Here is a 21561-nt window from a genome sequence, read left to right on the forward strand (position 1 = left end):
AGGACAAACTATTCTTTTACCAAACTGCTTGGCTGCGAAGTTGGTAAAAGACTCTTAAAAGACACACCTAGATATCGACTATTTGCATGATACCCAAAGGCATTCCCCTACACTATTTTCTTTACACTCCTTTACAATCGTCCCAGATGTCATGCTTGTGGAAACTCATATGCTACAGGTTATAAGAAAAAAAGGGGTTTATGATAGCTAAAGACATTAAAAGATCTTGAGCATAGAGTTGCGCTTTGCTTGAAAGTTTAAAGGAATATATATTTTTATTTTGCTTATAAAAAAAGTTACAACAATCTAGCATAGAAACGCAAGTATAGGACGGAGAAAGAAAAGTAGTGAAATGTAAAAGATTTACTAACAGAAAGTAATAATGTTTATGGTAAATATAGAGTATACTAATCAAAGAGAATAAAAAAAAATCCCTTAAAATATATAAGGATAGCATAAAAAATCAAAAATAATCAATATTCTTTTGTCGTTTTTTCTCAAGTATGAAAAACGTCTTGGATTAGAACGCAATTGAAATTGGACTTTGTGTTAATTACCTTCTCAGTTTTCTTATGAAGATTGAGATTTATTAGTACTGAGGTTTGAATTCGACTTTTTGGTGACTTTATTATAGTCGGAGTTGTGGAATTTTGATCTTTGTTGATTTTACTAGATTCATATAACATACTTTGCGCTTACTATACTATACTGTCTCAATAATATTGAATGCCATAATTTACAGGCAACACTTTCTACTTCGATTTTCAAGGGAATCGGATTTTCATCGAATAAGGGTCAATTATGAGAGTTTCCTGTTGAAGGTCATTTTCATTATTATCGAAAACTGGAGCGTATCGAAAAATAGAACGTTAATTAGAGTGTGTCAACTGAATTTGATTTGCATTGCTTTCGTTTATGAAAAAGAATCAGAATTATTGAAAGTACCATATCAACGTAATGACATCGTTGGAAAGGTAGCATCGAGTGGATTAATAAAGACTTTACTTAGTCGTCATGGCAACCTTATGTACAATATGGCTTATAATGACTGTAATATTAAATTATCGTGTACCGTTGATAAAGGGTGAAAATTATACAGTAACCTTATTATACCCTATTTCAAATGTACAGTTGGTTTCAATTCATTATTTTGGAGCTTTTATAGCTGCCATTGAAGATATGAACGAAGATAGTGTAGAAAATGGATATGATATACAATTGAACTATAATATCGCTGACACTGTGAAAGAGATATATTTCAACAAAGTTTTCAATACACCAGAGTGGAGCAGTTTGAAATTAATTGGTAATAAGAGTCAAGAAGGAACCGATGCTTTTATTGGGCCTGGGTTTCAGACTTGCGCATGCGCAGCCACCACTGCTGCCGCTTATAATAAACCAATGGTTGGTTATGTAAGTGGAGCTTACTACTATGATGAGCTTAATACTCCTACTACTAAAGTTGTACGACGTCCATATGTAAAATAAAAAAGTAGCGATAATTGCTCTGAGTACAAGAGTATATCCTGGCTTTAAATTAGGTCGTTTAGTATACTAGACTTGATGAGCCAAATTATTTTAAAATGTAATGTTAGCTGCATGACGGTAGAGCATCCAGGTAGGATGTGCAAGGTTGTGGGTTCGATCATAAGATACTAAAAAATGGTACTTTATGCCTTTCTTCTTGATGCTAAGCAACTAAAGAGACGGACCAAGGGTAAATGGAGAGATCCAGAGAAAAGAGTGGTCCCCTCCCCTACCTTCGGGTCTACTAGAGAAAAGGAAGCCTTCGGGTCGCTCTCGACTGCGGTCGCAAACTTACTGACTTACTTTATTTAACTAAAATATTCTTTTAATTTTAGGTTTGTAACACAGCACAAGTTGATTATGATACACTACATCCAACATTTTCTCGGACAGTTGCATCTACTGCGTATTTTAATCGTCCCGTTGAGGCTACTCTCAAGAATTACAAATGGAATTTAACAGCAGTTATAAGTGGTGCAAAAGCAGAGACAAGTGATGCTAAAAGTAGTTTGATCAATTCGTTAGAGTTGAAAAGAGTCACTGTTTCATTCAAAGATAATTTTGATGCTGATAAAGCTGCTTCAAATTTGGCTTATCGAAATTTATTCTTCAAGAACCTGAAAGAGACTGCTAGAGGTAAAATTTTAATAAAAGGTCGTGAAATGATTATTACTGTGTCAAAGGTACATGCAGTCAATTCACTTATTAAACATTCTCTTAGACCCCCTGTGACATAGACCCCACTGGAAATTTGGCAATAATTCCGTTCCCGGGGGGGGGGAGTACTCATCAGCCAAGTAATTTCAGCTCCACTGAAAAATTAACTTTGATTTCATCCGCACTCGAAGTTTAACGTATAAAAATTACATTCCAAAACCAACCCCAGCACTGGACTAACCTTTGAACAATAGAATTGCTATCCCCATTGGGATTTTAATAAGAATTTTTACACCCCTCAGGAAAAAGTTCCACTGGGGCTGTGAGACAGAGATATTCTTAGTATAAAATAGCAAACAGAGCTTTGGGATCAAATTCTTCAATATTCAAATGGTCCAGTAAAAGGCAATAATGTAAAATAAAATGATTGTTTTCGATCCATCTGTCTTTTTCAGAAAAGTTTCAAAAATAAGTATTTGAGAATTAGAAAATTAAGAGTTAGGCTTATAGAAAAGAAAGTTCTTTCTAGAAAAGTAATTTTATCCTCAACAGGAACCCTAAAGAGAGCATTAGAGTTCTTTTAGTCACCCTGTACGGTGGCTTGTTTCTGCCTTTAATCGCATTGTAGTTAGCCTTGCAAATGCATGCAAATAAGTAGGCTACAAAATTCTATTGTTAACAGAGCTACATGTCGGACATGTTAACTTGATAACATATCTGAATTTTTATCTGGTCAAATTAGTTTATCATGATAACTGTCAAGTTATTATCGTGACATTCACGATGACACATTTTCAGGAAAAAATGACGCCAAAAAATGCTAATTATTTGATCAGGTTCTCATTTAGCAAAACGAGTAAATATTATATCTAAACATTTTTTCCGACAAAGTTAATATGCATCTTAGGCAAATATCAACATTTTTGTGACCTGTTATGCTTATGCTCTTCAGGCAAATATCTCAAACATTTTTTGTGACCTGTTATGCTTATGCTCTTCAGGCAAATATCCCAACATTTTTTGTGACCTGTTATGCTTATGCTTATGTGATTTCATCCTGTCCAAAATGTCAAGCTATTTGCCAGAAACGCTCAAGCCTAACTGGGTGATCTTATCCTGTCCAAAATGTCAAGTTATTTGCCAGAAACGCTCAAGCCTAACTGGGTGATTTTATCCTGTCCAAAATTTCAAGTTATTTGCCCGAAACGCCCAAGCTTAATTGTGTGATTTTCTAAAAAGTCAATATTTTTATTCTACCGTATTATTTTTTAAGTGCAACAAGAAAATTTACACATCGTAACACGACTTCTAACAAGATTATTTTTATCTTGCTTTTTTCAAAAAATATTTAATAAAATTTAATTTTTTTTCACCCTGATAACTATCATGATAAATATCAGCGCGATTTTATGGCAGAAACAAGCCACGGTAACCCTGTATCAAATTTCATTTTATTTTCAGTGATATTTTACATAAACGATTTCGCTGAGACAGAATTGACGTTTTTCCAATATGCAAATGAATATGGTCTCGGTAATGGAGATTACGTCATTCATTTTATCACCAACAAAGTTCACCACCCAACAACGGCTGTATACTCTGCTGTCAACGTGACAAGCGGTTGGGGACACTTTGCAAATGGTTATCTTGGTCGATATCAAGGAAAATCGTCTGAAGAAATGGAATCTGCTATTCAACTTTTGAAAAGATCTTTTATTATTGCACCATGGGGGAATAATATTGGATCGGAAAATACGAAAACTTTTCGATCTAGAATGACACGTATTATGGATGACTTTTTGAAATGCACACAATCTGGAGGATTTCGTTTTGAATGTTTTTTCACAAACCCTGACCTAACAGTAAGTTTAGCTTTGGATGTTTTTTTTACGACTTTTTTTCAGTTTGTTCAAAGATTACCAATGATGCTGATAGATAAGACAACATTTTACAGCAGCTAATTAGGTTGATTTAGTAAATTAGTGATAGGTATACAGTTGTCGCTCTCTAATTCGATTTCCAAGGGGAATCGGATTTTCATCGAATACGGGAGCGTATCGAATAGTAGGAAGTCTCCCTAATCCGATAAACACGAGGTAAGTATCGAATTATAGAGCTGAGAAAGAAAAATATAAGCGAGACTCGATTGGTTTGAACGCGAATCAGGACAAATGTCTACGTTCTTGCTGAAAACCTAAGTTCTTCGGAAGAAAACTTTCGATATTTGCCTGTTTTGAAAAGTTTTGAGGAATCGAATTTCGAAATTATAATTCAAACGCAAAAAAATCGAAAATTTGAATTTCGAACTAAAGGCCTTTTTAAACGCTAGAAATCGAATAAGAGAGCGAAAAACCTTCAAGGGACTTCAAATTTTCATCGAAAACGGGAGCTTATCGAATAATAGAATGTCGAATAGTAGAGCGTAGTTTATAAGAGTTTCTTAAGGAAATTTGACAGTGACTTTCAATTTGATCGAAAACGGGAGCTTATCGAATAGTAGAACGTCGAATTAGAGAGCGTCCACTGTATCTATAGGGCGGTTGTCGATAGAACCAGGAGTGAGAGAGTCTATCCCCTTTTTAATTTGCGCTAGACCTGGAGGATCAAATGCTATCGGCACCCAGTAACTTACCACCTAGATCAGATTACCCAATCTAAGCTACTCATTCGCTGAGCTGGCGGTGACTGGGAATCTTCACCATGATTAAACGGGCGGCGGGCGTTTTCTAAAAGAAGGAGCAGCGTATGAGAACGAGGAAAAATTAACAAGAGGGTGTAACACTTCCCGCAGACAAATTTTCTTCCTACGCTCTCTTTTCCCGTATGATATCGTTCCAGCGTGCCAGTCTATAGCATTCTCAGCGTGGTTACCAAATTCTTAAAGATTATTCCTTGCACCCAAGGAATAGAAGATTTGTATGTGTCCAGGCTTTTTATAGGTCATCCATCATCCATTCACGTGTGATTATAAAAGTTTCATGTTTCTCTTCCAGTGGAGCAACAAGAAAGACGATTTATATGATGCAGTCAAAGTGTACTACGAAACTCTCGTCAAAACTAAATTGAAAAACCAAGACACCAGAAATGGAGAAGCTGTCATGAAAAATGCACGGAATGTCATTTTTAAAAGTAAGTCAAGAATTCATAGTATTCATGAGGTAGTTTTTTATACGGAAGCACGCTGGAGTGGCGTTTGCCACTAAGTTTATTGATTAAATTCAATTTTAGGTTTTTTATAGGTATTTCCGTATAAACATTACGTCATGAATATCATGGATACGCTATTAATCCTTACGGTGAGGTTAACAAGGAAATATCGTCTGTCTCCATCATTTTCGCGTATATTTTTATTAATTTCTTGTGGTTCACCCTGGTACTTCTTGATGGATCTTCTCTTTTTTCATTCAGGTAGACTTGGCTACAATTTCACTTTAAACGAAAAATTGGACTTTGTACCCACGTACTCGTTGTTATATTTCCAACTTGGTGATAAATACAACCAATCTATAGGTAAAAAGCTTTAAATTACAGTCAGTGGAAAGGGATTACTCGGGTTAAATAGTAAAATCTTTTTTGCACTTTGATAATCTCTAGAGCTACAGAGTTTAAATTTACTCTCAACAAGATGAGTTCCAAATCAGGAATATCGAAAATTTCCCATCCCTCTCCGAAATTTTGAGCAATACCGAAAATCACCCATCCCTCTTAGAATCTTTGACCATAATTTGACGATAAAAAGTGTCTAAGGAACCGAAAAAAATATCAAAGCTTAATTTAATGGTCAATATTCGACTAAGACACACCCATCAATAGCCCCTGTAACTTATAAAGTCAGACAGTCAAAATATAGCTATTCTTCATCTTATTTTACTCACCGTCGTAAAGTATAACTGAACTTATGTATTTGTGTTTTTCGGCTATAAGAAGGTTAGCTTCGGATTTGTCTCGATCTTGACTGAACACCCCCCTTTTCACAGACCCACTGGGAACCCTTACCATTGGAAATATATCAGATAAGCAAATCCTCATTGCAAAATTCTATGCTATTTTTTTAAGCCCCACTGAGTTTTTTGGCTTGAAAACAATGGAATTCAAACCCCCAGCCATAAGAAATATGGGAATATCAATCCATCACATTTTGGTCCGTTATTTTTACCCCCACTGGCTGAAAAAATCCTACCGGGTCTGTGAGAAGGGGATGTGACTGAGGACGACGGTCAACAAGAACTCTTACTGTCCTCGATTTTGTTAGATTTTCAAAATCGCTTCATTCATGGGCCATGAGTCTCGACGCTTCACTATCGAAAGAGAAGCCTTCGGGTCGCCTCCGACTGCGGTCGCAGACTTACTTATCACACTCCATTTCAGATATTCACGAGATTCAACCGATCGGCACGTATGATCAATTACCGAGCGACACGACAACGTTGATACTCAACGGGCCGTCTTCGATGGCTGGATGGGAAAACTTTCCCGTACGACAATCACCGAAATGTGGATTTAAAAATGAGTTATGCCCACCACCTGATAAAGATAACACCACTGAAAGTATGAAATTTTGCCAGGCTATTCTTTTAAAACAACAAAAGACTGACTATTGAAACTAAAACTTTATCAAACACTGAAATAGAAAATTGCCCGAAAATTGTGGCCTTCTTTTAACTGGAGTACTTTCTTAAAGTCTGTCCAGATATAATTGGCAGTGGAAACAAGAATGCCTGTAACTTTTAATAGCCAAATATAATTTCGAAAATTTTTTTTGCTTGTTTTAGAGAATCAAAAGCGCTATATTTGAATATATTTTTGGTTGAAAAATTCGCGATTTTTAGCGGTTAAATTTGCGATTGCAAAAATTGAGCTTATTTTCTACTTATGCTATAACGTTCATTTTTACACCAGTGGTAAATCAGCCTTAGGTAAAGAAGGTTGTCAAATTTCAAGGCGAACAGAAAAGTCCTTCGGAAGATATGGGACTCGAAATACCCCTTGGTAGCACTTTTCTGTGAAATATCAAATCTCCAACATATTACTAAAAACGGGGGTTATGTTTATATATTTTTGAACAGTGCAATTAAAAGTTAGAAAATGTTAAGTGTTGGTGCATTGGTATTATTGGTATCATTGATTATTTCGAAACGAAGTGAAATCACAATATAATTGTTTTTATTGAAAAGATAAGCATGAACTTATATTGCCTTTGTTATTGTTAAGTCATTAAAGAACTTTGCTAATTCCCAAAGCCAAAACACTAAACACAGTTTGGCTATGAGGTCATTAAAGAGATCGTAAAATGTGTTATGATCGAAAAACTGTTTTATCAATCATATCACTACCCCCGTTTTTAGTAATATGTTGCAGATTTGATATTTCACAGAAAAGTGCTACCAAGGGGTATTTCGGGTCCCATATCTTCCGAAGGACTTTTCTGTTTGCCTTGAAATTTAAGAAACTTCTTAACCTAAAGTTGAACTACCACTGGTGTAAAAATGAACGTTATAGCATAAGTAGAAAAAAAGCTCAATTTTTGCAATCGCAAATTTAACCGCTAAAAATCGCGAATTTTTCAACCAAAAATATATTCAAATATAGCGCTTTTGATTCTCTAAAACAAGCAAAAAAAATTTTCGAAATTATATTTGGCTATTAAAAGTTACAGGCATTCTTGTTTCCACTGCCAATTATATCTGGACAGACTTTAGTTGCGTTTATCCACGGTTACCATAAATTGATCTAATCTCGACACCCCAACTAATTCCCTCACCCTACTTTGGAGATGTTTCCTCCCTCTTTTTTGCATGTTTGAGGTAATTCTTGAAGGGAAATTATATTTTGACCATTAATTTCTTGTTCTACTTTTGAAATTTAAGATTCACTTAATCATTCAAAACTTAAATTTGGCCAACCTCTTTCTAGTGAAAGCAAATTTGAATGGAATCTTTTTGGGTCACCCATGGTAGATGGATGATAGAATGCATCAATACTTAAAATCGCATAAAGTTGACACTCTCTTATTCGACGTTCTACTATTTGATATGCTACATTACTCGATAATATTAAAATTCACCGTCAACAAGAAATACTCATGAACGACATTCCACTATTCTACTTATTCCTGCAATGAAAATTCAGTACACGGGTTGCAAAATTATATCAGTGCAGTCAAAACATGTGATTACTCGAAAAGGTTCAATTGAGTGAACAACATTGTCAATAAATTCGAACCAATCAGAAATTAATGTTATGTAACAAGCACATAAGAATTTCGAGTAAAAACGTGATTTGGCTTCAGACTTTAACTTTCAACCTGTGTATATGGCTTGAAATTCGAATTAGAGAGTGTCAACTGTACAGAGGTTTATTCATGTTTTATTAAGTTACGTAACTACCGCAATTATGGAAGAAAATGTTCGAATCTGTTTGCGGTCCTTTACGCAAATCGAACGGTTGCTTTCATAATGGCAGAACATAACATGAAAAACCTCTAACCATCTGCATGTCTTGTTCCAGCGACGACGGCGATCGTAGTGAGCATCGTGTTTATCATCCTGATATGTGTTGGTTTATACATTGGCCTCTTCATGTACAGGTAGGATGGTGGATTTGTGTCCAATACATCCCCTTCTCACTGACCCACTGGAAAATTGGCAAAAATATACCCACTGAAAATTATCAAATAAACCAATGGGCTTTTCCAGAAAGAAATTTTACCCCCACTGTTGAGGATATTGATTTTTCGAAGTATCGAACCCCCCTGGATATCCTACTTTATTAGTAAAGACTGGATATCCCCCCTGGATATCCACCCTTAAAAATATACTCAACCCCCTGGATATCCTCTCTTACAAAGATGCTTACCCCCTGGATATCGTATTTTTTACTTGAAAAGACACCTTACCCCTGGATATCCGCTACCTTGTAGATATTTAACCCCCTGGATAAACAAAAATCGTTTAACCCCCTGGATATCCATGGGGGGGGCACGGACTATTTCTAGGAAAGCCCAATCTTCATTATGCTATTTTTCCATCCCCACTGAATTTTCTGACTTGAAAACAATGGAATTTAAATCCCCTGCTATAAACTATATGGAAATATCAATCCCAATCGAGTTTCAGTCCGTTATTTTTACGTCTATCGTACCGGGTCTGTGAAAAAGGGTTGTCACAGTTTGTCCAGAAAAGCTAAACAGGCTTCAATCAAGAATATCTTATCTTTCTGGAGCTAAGAAATTATTGAAATGAGATTGAATTTCAAATGATAGATGTAATCATCTTCCAAGGTCTCTTTAACTCTTGCCTCTTTAACCCGAATGCCTCTTTAACTCAAACAGGTTCTCTCCTCCCCTTGAGTTAACAAAATAAACCTTACTCCATAACTCGAAATGTCCTTAACTCGAACAAATTTGTGTTCCCCTGTGAATTTTCGAGTTATTGAGACTCCCCCACTGTAAATTTTGGTGAGTGATTAGGGTATAGAAAGTTGTATAGATTATGAGGATTTTTATTGATGTAAGTTGTCCCGTTTTGTCTTTTCCAATATCATACAAAAAATGTTTCAAACATCACGCATTATTTAGTTTTTCCTCAAAAAATTTGTTTCTGATAGTTTATAGTCAATAGCACGAACATAAACATCTTCATAAATAGTCTTATACCATGAAATTTATGAATTGTCAAGATACACGCTTTTCATTTTACAGACGTCGTTTACTTTTGACGAACATGAGTTGGAAGATTGACGAAAGTCAGATTCAAATCACAAACTCTGGAATGGATGCTTCAAGATTATCTTTGAATGCTTCCAAGAACTCGTTGAGTAACCAAGAGGTAGGTTTCTTTGTTCTGATCTCCTGTTGGAGAATATAAGGATGAATGAAAACTCATTTAGAATACACTTAACAACCCCTTACGGCGCAGTCGCCCTTTTAGGGGTCTGGTAATGAGTTTGAAAGGAAATGACAATTATTTGCCCAATAGAATGTCAATGCAACGACTTAGACACTTTGATTACATCTTTTCATGGTAAACTCGAACCCAGTCTTCAAACGTTTCAAAGGTTAATAACCCCTTTTTCCAACGGCGGGCGGGTGTGCGAAAAGAAACCGAAATTAACCCGAAAATCAATACTATGCGTGTTGCATTTTTCAAATCTTCCACTTTTTTGCAACTTTTCGAACGATTCGAACGTTCTACGGCCAAACTCACTAAGATAACTTTACATTACCGAATTTGTTTTTTAACATGGTAAGTGCAACCAATCCCAGAGTTTTAACCTTATGTTTGATGACCACCGGTTTTGTAACCTTTGTCACTCATAACCCGAAAGAAATTAAAGTATTTAAAAGTTGATTTAATGACTTGACTGATTACTAACCATTATATATTATCTTGTTTTTTGGAATGATATGGAATCATAAAATTTTATATGTTTTTTTTTTCTATAAGTATAACGTTTATAAGAATATGCAGGCTCAGTATTTGGTACCTAAACAATGGCTCTATTGTTTAAGAACAATAAAATGCTAAGTATAATGCGAGCTTGATATGGGGCAGACACTTGCTTATAAAAAACATATCTAAATGAAGCAATCAGGAGTGACTTTTCGCTTTACTGACTCAATCATATTCTTCAATTCATCAACGAATATTTCTGTGTTTTTTTCTCAACAGACTCGCGGGAACATCCAGCTCTTCACGAAAGTTGCAATATACAAGGTACTGTACTGCTGATAATTCGTAATAAATGAATAATTTGGACAGTTTTGGCACATAATCTGACCAAAGCCTCTTTACCAGAACTTGCTTTGCTCTCTATTACAATCAATGTAATTTTCAACCAAATCTAGACTGGAGTCGTTTATAATCCGTGTAATATGAACGTTGAAACAACGTTGTGTGCTAGCTGGGAATAGTTCAATCAAGTATAAAACTTGATCATAATTATTCGTGTTCGATGAACTTTGATTGGTTACTTTATTCATTTCCAGTCACAATTAGTTGCATGTAAAGTTTTCCACAAAAACAAATTCATCACCAATCGAATTGTGCTGCAAGAACTGAGAGATGTAAGTTGCCACATTTTGAGATAATTTCTATAAATTTTGTCTCGGCTAACTCATAACCCACTGGGGATTAAGGTTAGGCTATAATTTGATCTCACCGGGACACTGATATAGAAGCCGCGGCTTCTTCAATTTTTTGATCGGAGATTTTTTGAAAGAAGTACCTTAGTGGTACCACTTTTCGAGGTGTGTCAAAACATTTTTAGATGACAAATTACACTGAAGTTATAAATCGACCTACGCTGATTAGTGCTATCATTAGGGCACCACTTTTCTAAAGACTCTGACTAAAGATAGCAGATAGCTTAGTCTGAGTTTAAACCCCTTTAACAGTATTTGGCTACTAAGCAGTCACATGGATAGCTAAAAAATCTTACTCTGACACTTTTTCACAATGTCGTCGATAGAGCCAGAAAGCTTTTTGTTGAGAAGTTTTTTGTCTTTTCATTTCTGAAACATTTTTTGTCTTTAGACGTAATATAAAAATCTCCCACCAATAAAATAATTGCTTTTCCGAGATTTTTAACCAATAATCAATACGAGAACATGAAAATGTGATCGGTCTGCTTTATTGACCGAAGCCGTTCCTGAAACTATCCCAAACATATTTCTTTCTTCTTAAAAAATCTGGGATAAACTTTCAGATTCTAAATGGAATGGAAATTGAATTAAGACATAATCAAGAGGATGATTTTTAAAAATATGAATTTTCTAGATGTTGGATTTGAGCCATGAAAACATCAATCCATTTCTTGGCATCGTGTTGAATCCACAATCTTCCAATATGATCATTTATCAATACTGTCCAAAGGGTAGTTTACAGGTATTGAATTATTATCGTGTATTTTACGCTCGTTATAACCTTAGGAAGATTTTAATCACTTTGCCAAGAGGTCAGTTGTACGTCAGGTGGCAATAAAAGATAAGTTATCCAATGTTATCAGCTTCATTGGAACTGTTTTCACATTGTTACTGCATTGTACTAGCCCGAATAACTTTTTTTTGGAAAAGACCAAACCTACACCACAAGCAGTTGCTCAACTCTTGGTTTTATGTCTTCCAGTGTCACAAACATTTTTATTCCAAAATTATTCAAAAAGAAATAAAGAAAATACACCGTAAAGGTCGTTTTTTCGACCAAATTTACTCAAATTTGGCTAGACTATAGATTTTCTCTGCACTGAAAGGGTTCGATTTTAAAAGACTAATTTTTGGCCGCATATACAGTCGTTTTTAAATCGGGTGCCCCCAGGACTAGTACGGTACTAAGCGACATATTATTCAGATAATAACTGCATGACCCCTTATTGAATTATCCTCTTTTTATCAGGACGTACTTTCAAATGAAGATATCAAACTAGATTCGACTTTTCTCTCCTCCTTTGTCAAAGACATTGTAAAGGTAAGCCAACTTGAAGGTACTATGTTAATATATTAGAACCATTGGACCAGAGTTTATTGGTTAAATACACCTTTAGTTTATGGGTTGATTCAATTTTTTCGTTCGTTCGTTCGTTCGTTCGTTCTTATGTTCACTCAATCATTCTATCATTCACTCGTTGATTTTATCGTTTTTCAATCTACCCAAACTATCATGTGATATCATTCATCAATCAATTCGCTTATTCATTCATTCAGGGTATGGTCTATTTACACCACTCATCATTAAAATCACACGGTCGTTTGAAGTCGTGCAACTGTATTGTGGACAGTCGTTGGTTGATCAAAATCACTGACTTTGGAACGAATTTCTTGCGCAATGGATTGGATCCTTTGAATAAAATTGATGATAATGCACGTTATACCGGTAAGTTGACTCCAGATAATCAAAAGTAACGTTTATAGATACGATAAAGTTGAACCGTTTGAATCTGTCTCAGGTACTTCTTGTTGGAGACAATTTTCAGACGTTACGGCTTAGAATCGCTTTGGGATAGTTTTTTTAACGGATAAGAAGTGTTCATATTGGTTTTGGAATGTCTCAGAACAAGTAAACGGAGCAGTTCCGTTCTTATGAAACGTCACTGTTTTAATCAGTTTTGCTTTGTAACTTCTTCTTTCTTGATTTTCAAATTTTCGATGTCCACACAGTGTTTTGGGACCGTTTTGTTTCGAACCTTATATCTGACCATAGTCTGAATCTAAACCCTATCTTAGCAGATGGCTAAAAGTTCAAATAATCAAATCATAACCTTTTAACTGTTATGAGTGCTACCAAAATCGGACCAGTAATTCAAAAATGTCAATTCTTTATCTTTAGTTCTCCTTTAGACTTCACCAGAACTTCTATGAAATAAACTAATTCCCCATCGTTGCTAAGCTCAATTGAATTATTTTCGTTCGGAAAAGTTATTATGCTTTTATTTTTTTGGCTTGATTATTAGCACTACACGAGTGAAATCATTTTTTTTCATTCTTCAGGTCTCCTTTGGACAGCACCAGAACTTCTACGAATGAGCAATCCTTTACCGAGAGGGACACAAAAAGCTGACGTTTACAGTTTTGGTATCATTCTGCAAGAAATCATCACACGCAGTGAACCTTTCGCAATGCATGAACTTGATGCTGTCGGTAAGACTTTTGCTACACTACTATTGAAATTGAAATTCTATTGCTCCAAGCGCAAAAAGTCCAGTTGGGGTGGTTTACAAGGAGGCCCAGAATCTTCGAGTTAGAAAACTTCGAGTTAGTAATTTTCGAGTTAGCTAAATTATGACACTAAATCGAAATATCCAATGAAATAAAGAAGAAATAATGAAATCGCCAATCTTGCCCGAATCATTACTTTTAAAAAACGTCGAATTAACCAGAAATGTCATTTTGACCATGATTTTACTAAGGTTTGCTTGAACAAACCAACATATTCGGTAATTTAAACCTATGTGCTTCTTTCCATTTTAGACATCATCCGAAGAGTGAAAGCAGTGAGTGATCCACCGTTCAGACCAGCGGTTCAAAAATACCACGCAGCACAAAGCTTTTCAGATTCAAACTCAAGCAATGAGATGTATCAACTCATGTTAAATTGTTTGACTGAAGATCCTACTGAACGCCCAACTTTCTCAGAGACAAGAAGATTCATGAAGAAAATGTCTCATGGAAAGTATGAAATCCACCTTACAGCCTAACTTGAAACACAGCGTCGGTTACTTGGATCAGATAAATTTGATTCCATGTTTTTGCGAATGTTTGTCATTTTCTGAAAATTAAAACTCGCAAAATTGAGTGTGATTATTTACGTGGGTCCCGTGCCCTCGTGGGTCCCGTGGGTCCCGTGCCCTCGTGGGTTCGTGCCCCCGTGGGTCAAAAAAAAAAACCCGTGGGTCCAAAAAAGAAACCCGTGGGTCCAAAGAAAAAACCCGTGGGTCCGAAAAAAAAACCCGTGGGTCCAAAAAAAAAACCCGTGGGTCCGAAAAAAAAAACCCGTGGGTCCAAAAAAAAAAAAAAAAAACCCGTGGGTCCGAAAAAAAAAACCCCGTGGGTCCAAAAAAAAAACCCGTGGGTCCAAAAAAAATCCCGTGGGTCCAACAAAGAAATCCCGTGGGTCCAAAAAAAACCCGTGGGTCCAAAAAAAACCCGAAAAAAAAATACAACTTCGTGGATTTCATTGGTTGGTTTGGTTCCGGAAAAATAAATGTCTCGAAACATTCTATTGTTTGCTTGTGTGTTTTAAACTGCGGGTCGGTTTTAGATATTTGCGAGATTATGTATCTGGAATTCTCTACGGCTACGGATAAAGCGGCGAGTAAGGCAAGTAATGGCGGGTGAAAGCAAGTTCGATATTTGACGTACGGCATTATGTCGACTTTGCTTATACAGTACGGGTGTTTTGGTGTTTTTCCCGTACAGAGCAAAGTAGACGACGACATGTCGCCTTTGGTGATGACCCGCATGGGCAGCCGTAGAATATCTCCGATACATAATCTCGCTATTGTCTGCGGGAGACTGAGTGTTCGAAAGTCTTTTTCTCGAGTTCAAGGTAGGACAAAACAGTCGAATATCAACTCTTTCAATACCGCCAGAAAGAGAAAGTTTCCGGATTCTAGCAATTGACAAATGAGAAAGTTTGTTGCAGGGCGAATTCTCACTGTAGAAGAGACTTGCTTAATTTTTGCTTTAATCGAAAGTAAACTCCATTAACTTTGAAGAGACCCCTAATCAGACCCAAATCAGGCGATCACGCCAAATTTCAAGTTCAATCACTCATCACGAAAAATGACCAAATCGAAGTTCATCACGCAATTATCGGCAATACATACAGAGCAAAATTTCGTTTAATCACGCATCACGCTCCAAAATTTTGTCAAATCGTGATCACGTTCTAACTTCCAATCACGCAATCAAGCCAAGAAAATTCGGAATCGCGCCATCACGCTTGAAAAAAACCCCCGGTCACGCCATCACGCAAATCGCTGGGGAGGCCTCTCTTTGAAGAAAATTCAGTTTCAAAGCGAGTGGATGTTTCTATCAGAGGCTATAAGGTGAAGAAGACGTCGTTCCAAAAGGAACGATTTTTTGGGATTTTTTTTGGACCCACGGGTTTTTTTTTTGGACCCACGGGTTATTTTTTTGGACCCACGGGTTTATTTTTCGGACCCACGAGTTTTTTTTTGGACCCACGGGTTTTTTTTCGGACCCACGGGTTTTTTTTTGGACCCACGGGTTTTTTTTTGGACCCACGGGTTTTTTTTCTGGACCCACGGGTTTTTTTTTCGGACCCACGGGTTTTTTTTTTTTGGATCCACGGGTTTTTTTTTCGGACCCACGGGTTTTTTCTTTGGACCCACGGGTTTTTTTTTGGACCCACGGGTTTTTTTCTTGGACCCGCACGGGGGCACGAACCCACGAGGGCACGGGACCCACGGGACCCACGAGGGCACGGGACCCACGTAAATAATCACACTCCGCAAAATTTAATGCACACAGAATTTCAAAATGAGATTTTCAAGTACACTCTAAAAAGGCTTTGTTGCCGTTTTTAGGGGCCACTTTCAGCAATCTTTTGGCAATTGACAACATTAAATTCAGAACGTTTCGATATTTTTTAGCTCGCAAAATTAAACCTCTCGAAAATTATTCCAAATAAATTATTTTTATTGCCTCAGAATTCCAAATTGTAATTGATACTTTTTAAACCGGTATAAATAATTGTTTCCAACAAATTGCGTAAAACTTACTATTCTAAGAGATTTTCTCGACTTTTTGAATAAAAACGGTGCTGAGTGAAAGTTCTTTGTTTTTTATACAGAGAGACTAACGTGTTTGAGCACATGGTGGTGATGTTGGAGAAATACAGCAATCATTTGGAGAAAGTTGTTGAAGATCGAACAAAACAACTTATTGTGGAAAAAAAGAAAACTGATGACCTGGTACATCGTATGTTGCCAAAGTAAGTAGAGTTGGAAAGATGTTTAAGAGTATTTTAGAGTAGTGTATCTTATTGTGGTTTTATACTTTCTACAAATAATAATGTTGCAAAAATTACTGAAGCATTTTAAAGTTTCCTACCCATATTTTGTCCATATCATTTACTTACACAGCTTTTTTAAACAAAAAAAGAACAACCTGCTCCTAACGCGGTATTGTTTAGGGACGGTTCTTGTTTTCTTAGGGGTGAAAATTAAATACAAGTCTTTTCTTCTTATTCACCCTTTAGGTTTATAGCAGACCAATTAAAGAACAATGGATCTGTAGAAGCTGAATGGTATGACGAAGTTACGGTCTATTTCAGCGACGTGGTCGGTTTCACCACAATCTCTGGAAAATCCACACCAATGCAGGTATATGTTTTTTTATAAGCATATCCAGGCTAAGATATGGCAAAAATTTCAGCATATATGCATTATCTTCAGCCTAAACTTTCTGATTTTGGCTGTTTTGGCTGGGACTTTACGGATTTTAGGAATTTCCCTAAAATTCTGTTTAGAATATAAGCATCCTTCGAGTATTTTTAAGCCTTGTCACCCTATCGATCTAAGCATCTCTGAGCCTAAGAAGTGAATCTAGTGAATTGATGATTTCTTTCCTTGAGCTAGGACTGTACAGATTATATCAAGGGCACTGCTAAGGCTAGACTCTAGATGTGAGATAGAAAGCTAGATTGTATTCTAATTTATAATATTCAATTATCTTAATTTACAATTTTCCATATCTTTCTATTTTTGAGGTTGTTGATTTCTTGAACGACTTGTACACACTTTTCGATAACGTCATTTCAACGTACGACGCGTACAAGGTGGAAACCATCGGAGATGCTTACATGGTCGTGTCTGGTTTACCTGTTCGCAATGGTCATCTTCACGCGGCACAGATCGCGGATCTTTCTCTTCACTTATTGAGAGCTGTCGATGAGGAATTTGTGATAAGACATCAACCTCAGAATAAATTGAGAATACGAATCGGTTTACATTCAGGTAAGGAATTTGCCTTTGTGAAAGAAATTAGCTTGTTTGCGAAACTTCGATCTACTACAGGAAAGTTTCAGTTCTTAATTAGGGAAAAAGGAGATCCAAAAGCTCGAAAATGTTTGAACAAGGCCGATAAGCTACTAAACTCCACCCGGATCGAAAATACCATTCTCGTTCTAACTTTAGATTCTGAAAAACGTTGAAATGCCTAAAATTCTCAATATATTTTAGCATTGCTTGTAGAAAATACACAATGTTCCGAAATAATTCACATTTAGTGACCAAGTTACTAAAATCCTTCTTTTGGTATCAATAGAGAAACACCTTCTGCGTTTTTTTACTCAACAGGAGCAGTAGCAGCAGGAGTGGTTGGGTTAACAATGCCAAGATATTGTTTGTTTGGCGATACAGTAAACGTCGCTTCACGTATGGAATCTAATGGAATTGGTAAGTGAGAGCTTTTTTCAGCAAACTGTCTTTGTTGAGCATACACATGATTTCAGCCCTCTCTCCCCCAAGAATTTTAAAGGGGACCAGGGACTAATATCGTTTGTTGGGGGCTAAAATTTTTAGTTTCATTCCGTTGATGAGGCACAGATATATGAAATAAAACAATAAAGCTATCGTTTTCTCAGTCTATCTAACAAATCCTGCATTACTAAAAAAAGACAAAAAGAACTACAAATTTCATAATGAACGACAAAAAAGAACGACAAATTTCATATTTTGCCGTCCACAACCCAGACCGAAAGTGACTTTACCACCCCTACGGATTCATTCCTGTTTGTTTATCACGGGAATTAACTACATGTGGTTCAAAAGAACGACAAATTACACATGCGTGTTATTAATGCAGGAATTGCAAGACGAACCTACTGTTATACATGTTTAAAAGTGTAATCCTTTCAACGATTCATTAGAAAAATGATTCTATCTAGCCTATTAGCTGAAAATGATTTCGACAAGCATATCGAAGCTTCTTACATATAGTGCCCCGTGTGTGCAGAGAGAATAAAATGCACTTGCAGATAGTCTTTAAACATCTTTTCTGTCGTTTCAGCATTGAGAATTCACATCAGCCAACAGACGAAAGATTTACTGGAAAGCCATAATGATAATTATCACATCGAGCCGCGTGATCAAAAAGTCGAACTCAAGGTAAAGCTACCTTCGTTTTTAATTTTTTAACAAGTGTTCTTATATCTGTATTCAACACAACTTGCTGCTCTAAAAAGATGCGGTGAATTTGAATATCTAACCTGATCCAGCAAAAACAATCAAATACTACGTTGCCTTTTACTAAAAAAAAAAAGAAAGTGACTGTTTATGTTTACGATTGACATAGAGTGCCCCCCCCCCCAGAATAGTGTTTCTTATTTCGTTCCTTGAGTTTGTTTGTTTAATTTCGTTCCATTTTTAGCCGGGATCTGGGAGTCTGGATTGAGGATGGGAATTTAAGGGTTAGGTGGGACCTGAATTTTTAGGTGGGACCCAGAACCTCCTTGCACACTATGAATTAACGTTTCTTGGTGCGTCTGCTTTGCTTTACCATAGAAATGAAAAGATCACTTCTATTGAAAATTCTATTGTAAAAACGTTGATTAGGTCATAAAATGAAAGTCCAGAAAAGACGGCTCGCCATACAAATCGGACGGTTTCTACATGATTTGACGATAAAAATTAAAATTTGTTTTTCCTTTTTTGCCGACTACTACGTAGTCCAATTTTTAAGAAAAAGGAACAATATTTTTACCAATGTATAGCAAAAGAAATTCTTAACGTAATGATATTAAATTGGTTCTTATAAAACTGTCAGAAGTCGAGTAAAATCAAGATGAAGTTATAATTTTCTCGAGCTCTAGCTTTCGATATTATGGTGCGGTCATGATGCGGTTATATCAGTAGAATCGCTAGGAAATTCTGAGCAAGAAGATATAGGTACCCTTTCGTATAGGAGAGGTGTACCCAAAATATAAGCCCTAAAAGTTTGCGCATAATCAGGCTTGAAAGTTTGTCACAACACGCTAATTATGCAGATTTTTTATAGCGACAACAAAAGAAACCTATTTACTCGACATAAACTCCCTTAAGGGCGAAATGAAAAGAAAAGAAAGAGAAGAGAAAGGTAAATTTCCCTCTAATAATTGAACGGATAAAAGCCCGATTAAAATCAAAGAGGGTTCTGTCCTGTTTCTGCGGCTTCTTCTTCAAGCGAAATAAACTTTTGTTTCCTCAAGTAAAATGCAATGTTCCGCGTAAAAAAAAAGTTGTAATGTGACAGTGGTATGTTATAAAGCCAAGGATGGGGGGGGGGTAGAGCTTGAAAATTATTTAGTAGATAATAATAATAATTGCATAATTTTTATTTGGTTTGTTTCTTTTTCAGAATGTTGGAATTGTACAAACGTATTGGTTAAACGAGAAGAAAGACGAGCAATCAACAAACAATAGTAACTCCAGTGTACGTTCGAATAAGATCCTCTTACAACCTTTGGAAGAAGTTCCCAAAAAGAAGAAAAGTTTTACCAATTTCTTGAAGAGAAACAGTGTTGCAGTCGCATAGAAAGTTCACGCAAATGAAAACTGGCAGAGTAGTCACGCCCTTCGTGAGACAATTCATGATTGGCCATAAGTACCGTCGTTTTGTACAATATTACCATTTCCGCACTAAGATTCCTTTACCCTTTGCTGTATAACTACGCACTGATTTCAGTTCGGGCATTCCGATATAGACTCGCTGGACTCCCGAACCACTGGAAGTTCAGCATGGGTAATTTATCTCTTTTGTAAAAATTTAGTGAGCTCTCATCCACATTTGAAAAAAACTAATCTCTTAAATATCTTTCGTGGTTGTGAACCTTAAAAGAGGCGATTTGGTATTTCATGAGATTTAATTAAAGGATGTAGTGAATCTGGTTCTCTTTCGGACCAGATTATTACCCGGGGTACCTAAGTCACTCCCTAATGGTCGCATCAGGTTCCGCCCCTTAACGTAATTGTTTTTTAGGTTTTTTCAAAGCATTTTGATATAGAAAATGGGATAGGGCCCCACTTGCTGTAGATCGCTTCCTTTTGTCGATTTACACCATTGGTGAAAATTTAAAATCAAAAGCTGTCTCCTACTTAAAGTTATTCAAGATTATTTTCTTTTTATGACGTCATCAAAATGGGGCAAAAATGAGGTTTCTTGAAATTTTCAATTAAGGAGCAAGTGGGACCATATCATATGCCCCATCTCATTTTCTATATCGAAAGGCTTCGAAAGAACCTAAAAACATTTACGTTAATGCGTGGAGCCTCATGCGGCCATTGGGGAGTGCCTTAGGTACCCCGATTATCGCAGAAGGTTTGTAACATATGGAAATAAATATGATTTTTCTGTAAAAATTATATTTTACTATTTCACTTTGTATATTTTTATCAATATTATTAATAAGCCTACAACCTTACATTTAAAATGAAAATAAAAAAGCGTAATATATTTTCAACGAAATGATTTTACTTAGCTTAAAGACATTAAATCCAACTAGTTTTACAATATTTTGAGAACACTCAAAATTTTTGAACCTTTTGGATGTTCTTAACTTTTTTAATTTTAAGCGTAAAAGTATTCTTAACATGTTCTTATATTCACCATTTTGTGACTACTTTTGTCCAATTTTCTAAGAAAAATTGGGTTTTTAAGAGTCTGCAAAGCGTTAAAATGTTCTTAACTTGTTCTTAATATTTTGAACAACATCGAAGCCTTGTTCTTATATGGTTTATTCTTATAAAAAACGTGTATGCCTTTAGACACTTTATCAAGATAAATTTACACTTGAAATTTTTATTTTCGGCTTTAAATTTAAACGGCAATTTCAACATGAGGTATTTTGACTTTTTAATAAACGTTCTCTTACTCTATTTAGT

The 21561-nt window shown here is 36.0% G+C and overlaps 1 protein-coding gene across 1 annotated transcript; it reads left to right on the forward strand.

Annotated features, from left to right (window-relative positions):
- Positions 1 to 431: 431 nt before the first annotated feature.
- On the forward strand, positions 432 to 20466 carry LOC136815059 (speract receptor-like). Its single transcript, XM_067071499.1, has 21 exons — positions 432 to 1413; positions 1863 to 2163; positions 3646 to 4046; positions 5178 to 5313; positions 5593 to 5694; positions 6553 to 6732; positions 8692 to 8770; positions 9884 to 10010; positions 10854 to 10898; positions 11171 to 11248; positions 11961 to 12068; positions 12576 to 12647; positions 12884 to 13052; positions 13667 to 13816; positions 14147 to 14348; positions 16494 to 16634; positions 16902 to 17025; positions 17412 to 17658; positions 18001 to 18099; positions 18713 to 18810; positions 20039 to 20466. The coding sequence occupies exons 1-21, from the start codon at positions 1015 to 1017 to the stop codon at positions 20213 to 20215; spliced, it is 3435 nt and encodes a 1144-aa protein (XP_066927600.1). The 5' UTR covers positions 432 to 1014; the 3' UTR covers positions 20216 to 20466.
- The last annotated feature ends 1095 nt before the right edge of the window (positions 20467 to 21561 follow it).

This window comes from Clytia hemisphaerica, unplaced genomic scaffold (assembly GCF_902728285.1).
Source record: "Clytia hemisphaerica strain Z4C2 unplaced genomic scaffold, Clytia hemisphaerica genome assembly, whole genome shotgun sequence".
Lineage (NCBI taxonomy): Eukaryota > Metazoa > Cnidaria > Hydrozoa > Leptothecata > Clytiidae > Clytia > Clytia hemisphaerica.

Coding starts and splice junctions, on each gene's coding strand:
- LOC136815059 (XM_067071499.1), top strand. CDS start 1,015: ATGGCAACCTTATGTACAATATGGCTTATAATGACTGTAATATTAAAT. Junction 6,733..8,691: donor TAAAGATAACACCACTGAAA/GTATGAAATTTT, acceptor GTCTTGTTCCAG/CGACGACGGCGATCGTAGTG. Junction 8,771..9,883: donor ATTGGCCTCTTCATGTACAG/GTAGGATGGTGG, acceptor TTCATTTTACAG/ACGTCGTTTACTTTTGACGA.